The 9,124-nt window shown below is 33.2% G+C and overlaps 1 protein-coding gene across 1 annotated transcript; it reads left to right on the forward strand.

Annotated features, from left to right (window-relative positions):
- The first annotated feature begins 4,636 nt into the window (after nt 1-4,636).
- On the forward strand, nt 4,637-8,712 carry LOC128203613 (uncharacterized). Its single transcript, XM_052905100.1, has 6 exons — nt 4,637-4,703; nt 5,893-5,972; nt 6,209-6,364; nt 7,187-7,237; nt 7,751-7,889; nt 7,998-8,712. The coding sequence occupies exons 2-6, from the start codon at nt 5,907-5,909 to the stop codon at nt 8,174-8,176; spliced, it is 591 nt and encodes a 196-aa protein (XP_052761060.1). The 5' UTR covers nt 4,637-4,703; nt 5,893-5,906; the 3' UTR covers nt 8,177-8,712.
- Nucleotides 8,713-9,124: the final 412 nt, after the last annotated feature.

Genomic DNA, 9,124 nt, shown 5'->3' on the forward strand with positions numbered 1-9,124 from the left:
AAATGCCCATCATACTTACATGAACATTTTACTTTAGTCTCATCCACACATTCTTACAACAGTAGACATAGTGCTGTAAATTTCAAAGTGCCACAGGCTGACAGATTTATATTAAATACTTTCTTTTATCAAGCAATCCAGGACTGGAACAGTCTTCTAATAAAGTTAAAAGAATTGAAAAATAAGAATACTTTTAAAAAAAGAAGTGAAATCACATCTCATTGTTGGTATGAAATGTGCAGAAATGGAAGATTTCCTATTTTATTAATTGTTATTCATTTAATCTTGCATATCAGTTCTAAGATTTTTGTCATATTATGCTTAAGTGTCATATGGTTTTAACAGTCGGTTGCATTATAACTGTAAAAGAAGTTCGATCACAAACGTTTAATCATTCTTTAACTGGTCAAGAGTACATGTTATTTTTGTATAAGAAAACCTAATTTGAACAGCTTACAACTGAGATCTTGGCAAACAATTATATTTGTCATAAGGACCCCATTGGAAATAAGTTAAATAACTTTAATGGGTTATCCTGTGTTATATATTTGTCACATTGAATTAAATCTTTATTAACGCACGTATGTATCCAAAGTATTCTAATGATGTTGTGCTTTAGTATAGATATCATCACTAATACTTTGTTTATCAGTCTGTGTTATAACTTTATGAGATATTTGGTTTGTTACTATGACATATATATATATATGCACGAATAAATCTATCTATCCATCCATCCATCCATCCATCCATCCATCCATCATCCATCCATCCATCCATCATCCATCCATCCATCCATCCATCCATCCATCTATCTAGGTTTAATTACGAAATGTAATGTAAGAATATGGTCGCCGGTTGAATAATTTGCGCGGAATCCTGCTGTTTAAAGCGGTAAAAATAGTGCTGCTCTTCAAACACATCAAAACGTTAGGATTTATGCTTTCTTCAGAAATGAAATGGTACCTCCATTTGGCATAACATGTGTACCATGGTTTATGAAAACATATCTGTATAAATCAACTATCAGGGCCTCAAATGTTGATACCAGTGAAAGATGAAATGCAGTCATTCTTTAAGAGTCAAACAATAGTTTTTGAACGAAATCATTTATCTTGATAGTATTTTGTTGCAAAATTCAAAATGCAAAAAACTGATGACATTTGCAAATTCATTCTATTCAAACAGGGCGGTATTTTAAATTCAAAAGGTATTTGACAGCCACTTGCTTCGGCTGCAATTAAAATGTTACACACTTGATTTGTTTTCCCTGTACATTAATAATTCAGGTAATCAAGCAAAAATTACTATCATTCTAATTGTTTTAAATTTTGTGTCAGAATAAATCCAAAAATGGCACACAAGGGACCGTGTGAATCACAACAGGCTTCTGTATTTCAATTCGTTTATCAATGTCAACCAAACTATTTAGAAGCTATTGCTCAACAATGGCAGGGCTAATATATGTTTTTATTGTGGTTTCGGGTCTATGTTTTTATTCATACATATGAAAATGTTCGAAATTTTTCGGGTCCAAAATTGAAATTAAAAATCATTGATATTATAGTTGACAAAGGGACACGACATGTTAAGTCAAATTTTACAAAACGATTTAAGACTTGCCCTGTAACTGGATGGGTAAATTTGACCCATAAACATAACATATAACTTCAAAATATCTACGAATTAAAGAACGTTTAAATCAACAGAATTTTTGCTGGCCTTTTAAAACTGACAAGAAAGTACAACTTATCAAATAACAAAAGTATGGACTCGTTTTACAGCGTATCTTATCTTTGGCTATACTGTTACAAAGGTTCCCTTACTATAGATGGAAAATGCGGCACGAAACGCTTTTGAATAAATAAAACATATATGTTATTGTTATCGGTATAGTTCAATAAATATTCTGGTATAGTTTGCCAATACCGCGTTCTACTCGTATACATCGTTACATGCTATTTTGAATTTCTCATTGATAATAAACAAACTTTCAAAATATGGTATCACGCAAATCCCATGGAGTCCTTTGATAACATGTTTTGACATCCAGCTCTTCAGTGATAATAACGCATTGCGCCTCAGCAATAATCATGGCATGTATTGTTAAGACATAAAACAATGTTCAAGGACTAATGTTTCTGACGAAATCGGTAGAGCTTAGGCAATAACACTTAATTGTTTAGAATAAACTCTTAACAAATGGATGCTTCACGAAAATTAAAAGAAAACAAAACAAGCACTTCTACATTTTAAGTGCCATGTGTTTTCCAGGAATAAACTGTATAATTCTCAGTCCAATAATTTTGAATAATTCGTTTTGAAAGTCCGGTTATTTATAAATGGTTTCGTTTAAAGTGAAGAATACGAGACCAGAGCACTTTACCAGTGAAATTTAACTGATCAAGTCGTTAAGAGCAAATCGGACCATTTAAGTTCTGGATTTGCCGCTTGGTCATTTCGAATTCGGCGAGCGGATAAAAGCTCACGTTACCGTAATTTACCTCCAAGTTAACTGCGATGTAACCGACATTTGCGCTATTCATACTTGTGACTTATGAGTCTGTCTTGAATATTTAGTCAAGACATCAATATTTCAAAGCGTCTTTGCTTGGACGTTGTGACAGTTATGTCTTACTGAAGTCCTTTAAGATTAACCAAAATATGCTACCTCCGATTCTAATATTTTAAGGGAGTTTCAGCGGATACTGCAAAGCATAAGTCATTTGACCAATGTAAACATGGAGACTGTGTTTTTCTTGTGACATTAGATTATTTTAGTAAGAACTTTAGCAGTGAATGTATACCACGTGATAAATTACGTGATCAATGCTACATCGGAAGGCAATATTTTGCTTTGAACGAAGACTTTAAACAAAGATAACTTTACTATTTCTTCACCATTTAAAATGATACATAGCGCAGTCTGTTGCTTTCCGCATATATGACGTAATTCATCACGTGGTATACACATACTGAGCATTGTAATCTATGATAACATGCATAAATGACTGATGATCTTTCTTTTATCTGTTGAACCTTGACCCATGTAGAATTTGAAATAGCGTCAGTGATATTTAGGGTATCATAACCCACTAATTTTCTCACTTCAACAGACTGCAACAAAACTGCAATCAATTTTGAGATTTTTTTTATCCTTCTAACAATATTATTCTGTTTCTCTCGTAGTATTATTAAAGCGTCGTTTGGGAATCACGTGTCTATCTTTTCTGGTACCAAAGGTCATTCTTGCTTAAAATATTTATTAATTCCATGATTGAAAAAACAAAATCCTGTTTAAGCTGTCTGTTTTTCATTCCGAGTTTTCGATTTGCGGGTATCAAAGGTCACTCTTGTTTGACAATATTTATTAAATCCATGACTGACAACAAAATCGTGATTCAGCGGTCGGATATTCTTTCCGAGCATTCGATTTGATATTCCTTTAAATCATAGACAGGGTGTTGTGTCGTCTTCGCCTCTCCTCATAGTTGATAATGCCGAAATCTATTTTGACTGAAATACAGACTTCGTCTCTCTTTAAAGCCATAATTCACATTATTCTAAATTAGTTTTATAACCGAAACGAATTGACGTCTGTTTATGTTGTCATCTTCCACTGTTAATACAGAACATGTGTGTTAACATAATATTTAAAAATACAAAATAATATTAGGACTCTAGACGTGGCGTTTTTGAATGCCCTGAGATTACATAAACGATAGTGGTTAGGATTCATCGTGGTCATCTAACATACTTATTTAAAATGTTTCTGCAATAGTTTATTTCTAAGCGTTATAAATGACAATCGTACGTCCAAAACTATTTCAAAAAATGCTAATATTCACAGATCGATTTCAAAATAGTTTACTCGTTATATGTAAGTTGAAACCCTTTTACAATCATTGAATATGAATTAAAAAACTTGTTCCCTAATATTCCAGCGGGTTATTATACCATAATGGTATTAATTCGTAATTCTTCCAGTAATGATTACTTGTTTATGCTTGCAAAATAAATACAAATATCAATAAGTCACTCTCATTATCTTCAAATGTCTATTCTACTGAGAATTTTTTTTTACTGAATTAACAGAAAATTTCAGCTGAGTTTATTTTTATCTGGGTCCATTTATGGTACAAACAGCGAGAGGCAACCCAATGTAAGTTGTAAAAATAATTAATTAATAGATATGCATGGTCTTATCGAATTTACACTCGTGAAGGAACTTTATCACCAGTCCCCATTTGAAACTGAAGGACAAAGAGGACCCGAGTACAAAGCCTGTCTGCAATAAACTCAATACTTAAACAAAAACCTCACACCCTCGATGTTCACCAGGAGGTCTGGCAACGGCACAAATAAAAGAAAAGGTTGTGGTTGACAGATACAAGTAATTTGTTTAGAGATTAGACAAGGAATTCTATATTTATAGCTTCTTTGGTCTTAAATTTATATACAAAATGTTAAGCATGCTTTTCTTTTTGAATATTACCGAGTATCAATTAACATTTTATCAAGATATGGGTATTGTTAATAATTCCGTAGATTTAAAAATAGTTTTGATTAAGGAGACTGAATGTCTTTATCAGCTTTTTTTATGAATTTTGTTCTTTCCCAGTATGTATAAAAAGGACCAGATTCATTGCCTACCCAGACCTTTTCCAAGGACTCTCAGTCCAAGACATCAGGCATCTGCTAGAGTAAGTTGACATTTGGTGTTAAAGTGATAACATTATACTAGTAGTTGATATAATATTAACATCAGGTATCTTTCTAGATAGGATTATACTTGTGGAAGAGGAATTCAAATTTTATATTAATAAAAACATTATTAGAATAAAATTTTGGAGGAATAATAAACGTTTTACTAGGTTAGTTTTACTAGGTAAGGCTTCATCATTTTCTTGATAAGCGCCAAGAAAGTGAACAACCCTTTTACTTTCAATACATGAACATGGAACACAAGAATTACTTGAAAAAATATAATTGCATATAAGAAATTCTAAAGCATGATTTTAAGGGGACTTTTCATATCTGTTTATGTTTTATTCTGCAGTCAAAATGAAAAAAAGAAAAATTCTAATAAAAACTCAATTAAGAGTTTGATAGGTTTTTTAGTTTGATAGTTCTTGATTTGAAATACTTGTCCGTTATGAGTACGTACATTTCATTATAAAGATATGCGTAAATTGTATTTACACTAATATGTTATTTCTAAATAACTTTATCCACTTTGATAAATTATTTAAGTGACACTCTTATTCAAAATCAATATATACACATGTATAACAAACATCAATTTTGAGTGATCTTTAACATTTTACTAATCAATGCATTTATGGAAATATTAATTACTGATAACAAGATTGTAACCGTGTATTCAACAGCAGAACACGCAAAAATATAAAATGATTGATGAATGCTCACAGATTTATTGTGATTTACTATCATCTCATAAGGTAGAAATACCGTGTTAACTGCACCTTTCTTTCAAATTAAACTCGGTATCCTTTATCAGAACCGTTGTTTTCGACATTTATTCATCATTTTTATATATTAAAACAATTGTATTAATTGTGAAAAATCTGATTTGGGAGTAAGAGTGCATCTTTAAAGAACGAAAAACTCAACGTAAAGTTCAAACTTTAAGGTATATTGGAAAACGTTAAATATGCATACAACTTCTGCCTAGCATATACCAATCAAACTTTTTGTTTCCACAAAAATATATATCTCATTTTAACCAAAAGCAATCAATAATGATCGGTATATTTCAAATGCACAGAAATACAAATGATGGTGTATCTAATTTCCAAAAACAATGTTACGGTGAATAAGATAATATAACAACACACCGGCGAAATATATTTGTGTTTTGATACCTGGCAGTTCTTTGCACGAAGATGAATACCATCTACATTTGGGCGTTCCTGGTTATATTTGGTGTAGTGGCAGGCACTGTTATTGATGTAAGCTTTTTTTGCTCTACTTTAGTTAAATAATTCTAGCAAGTTTAAGTCATACGTTGATTTACCGTCATAACTTTATACAATATTAGTAAACACAGTCAAATGAGTGTAAAATGAGTTGTAAGATAGAATTTTATGCGTGCATAAACTGAGCTGCAGCAGATCATCAAAACTGTTCCGAACTAACGAAGTGAACATATAAGATTGAAACTTAAAATTAATTGACCACATTTCAGAATACCGATGTGGTCACGAACACTACCCAGGTGGTGAACGGCGAAGATGGAACGGTTTATCATCTGAAGGTCACCCCGACTGGTAACAAGGAGGAGGTTCGGATTGAGGACAGTGAGGGAAACATTCTTACTTCCGTCCATAACTACAAGCTTGAGGTGAGCAAATTACTAAAATATTGTTTTTGTTTTGCTTTTCTGCCGTCTTAATATCGTATGATAGTTACTTGCAACCAATATTGCTTCTTAATTAGGTTCCACAGGTACCTAATTATTTTTTTTTATTAAAATGTAAAATGCAATGATTTTGGTAATTCAGTAATACAACAAAAACTACAGGAACGAGTCAAAAGGTTAATAATCCAAATTAAACCCTTGTAATGGGCACAGGGCAAGGGCCAAAAACGATAACGAACTACAGATACAAACGTATAAACACCACAGACTACACACGCGTTAAAATATGTTTACCGATAAACGATGGGATTACCGCCTTCATCCGTCAGTCCACTGAGGGCTTAAACTATTTTGTTTAGTCATAACCTCACACTTGACTCAACATAAATCAATAACTAAAAACTTAGAAAATACTCATCAGAGCCAGATTCAATATAAAACCCATAAAGAATACAGTTAAATATTAAATTTAAATTTATAAAGTCATTTCGCGTACGTCACGACCGGATACAAACATCACCTGCAAACGACCGGATACAAACATCCCCTGCAAACGACCGGATTCAAACATGACCTGCAAACGAATGAAATACATTCGCCAAATTTCTCAGATGTTAAAATAAAAATCTTACTTGTTGACTGGTTTATACTCATTTATGAATGCGTTCAAACATCCAAAATATAAAGAACTTTGTAACTTAAACTATTAAGCACTTAGATTAAGAGGAACCATTGAAATTTACAAAAATAGTGTTCGTTTTATCTTTATTGCAATAGGTAAATGTATATCTTCTTTATTTGCAGGGTTATTTAGTTTTTAAACCGGAAAACCAGAACGTGTGCTTGATCGAAGAGGTGTGTATTTAGAGGGAGAAATGATTCCGATACATTACACGCTTAATTGTGTAGTGTCATATGAAAGTTCCTGTCTGCATGCAGGTTCATGCAATAAATGGTGCTGGTAAAACTACCAATGACTTTTTCAGACAAAATAAACAAACACAGTGTTTTATAAATACGATCATTTAAAACATTTTAAGTTAATGAGGCAGTCCAAGCCTAAGCTTGTTCATTTTTTGTAAAGTTCTGTATGCTAGTATACGGATATGTCAATGCCAGGAGACTTTGTGTGTATTAGTATGTCTAGACGGTCGCCTTTAACAAAATGTTTAATGTTCGTCTATTTTACGACTCCGAGTGGATGGTGGATAAATATAGCATCTACTTATATGTGAGTTAATCAACTAAGCTACAAAAGAATGACCCGCGTCAAGCAGATTTAGGTCGCGATTAAAATAGTGTTTCGCTATGAGAGAAATTATCTTTTGACTTTGAAAAACTACTGTCAGCGTTGTATTTGAATTCTAGTCCTCTGATGATGACAGCACGTGCTATCTGCAAACCCCCGTGACTGACAATCTTCCCGAAGCCATGGCTGAGGTTTGTCGCGGACGTGAGCGTTACATCCTCAAGCCTTCAGCCTGCCCAACTAAAACTGGAGATTCAGGTGGGTAAAATACAAAAGCGCATTAATGAAGACATAACGGCCCCATTCATTTTCTTTTCAGATATATATAATGTTCAAATACTACTATATATGGCTTATTGTATTCAGGACCTGCTGTCAAGAACAGAGGTGGCATCCTAGAAGTCTGTCTCGACCATCCAGTCATTCAAACTGGCTGCTTCGGCGAATACTGTTGTAGTCACGTGCTGTTTTGGTGTACCAATCATTGCTGCCAATACAACGTCAGAGTCGTCACTGTGGAGCAATGTATCGCTGGTCTTGTCTAGATTTCCTACACGCAAACGTTTAATAATTTATGCTAGCGTCCGTATCATTTAAACGTCAGTTTTTTTATGGCCAATTTCCAGCGTTAACTGTGGCACTCTTCAAAGAAACAATTTTGGAATCTTAATTCAGTAAAAGTACTATTTTTAAAAGCAATGTTCCGTTCAAATGTACTTTCATATTTGTTTTTCTTATTAAAAGCGCTTGCTATGTTTAGATTTAACTTCTTTAGATGTGTATTTCGGTGTGACGAATATCGTAATTACTTTATAATATTGAGGCAGTGAGAGGTTTTGACAATTGACACATTAAATTAATAAAAAAATATAAATATTTTCAAACAAATTAATATTCGGGTGTTTAAAAAGTAGCTTTTATAAGAACAGAATAAGCGGTTTTGGTTTATTCCTTCATGTTGTTTAGAATAGTTCAGGTTTTTGTGTTTGTATTCAAAACGTTATTTTGTCATATGTCAGTTGCTTCTATGATTTTGTTTGAAACCCTATGATTTCTTTAAAATAAAGTTTTAGATAGGCTTCCAGAATAGTTTTGTTAGCATAGCCAGGAACCTCCTATGACATCTACGCTTTTAATCCCGAATTCTGCACTGTCTGAAAACCTTTTTGAAAATCGAAAAAAAGACTGTTTTGAATACGTTTAAATAGTCGATTTTTAGCTCACCAGAGCACGAAGTGCTCAAGGTGAGCTATTGTGATCGGTTTTTGTCCGGCGTCCGTCCGTCAATCCGTCCGTCCGTCAGTCAGTCAGTCAGTCTGTCCGTCCGTCCGTCAACAATTGCTTAAAAAACTTCTCCTCTGAAACAACCTGGCCAAATTAAATGAAACTTCACAGGAAGCTTCCTTGGGTGACCATCTACGAAAAAATACAACAGGGGGTCACGATTGATCAACAACAACAATAACAAAATGGCCGACTTCCTGTTTTGCTTT

This window comes from Mya arenaria, chromosome 9 (assembly GCF_026914265.1).
Source record: "Mya arenaria isolate MELC-2E11 chromosome 9, ASM2691426v1".
NCBI lineage: Eukaryota > Metazoa > Mollusca > Bivalvia > Myida > Myidae > Mya > Mya arenaria.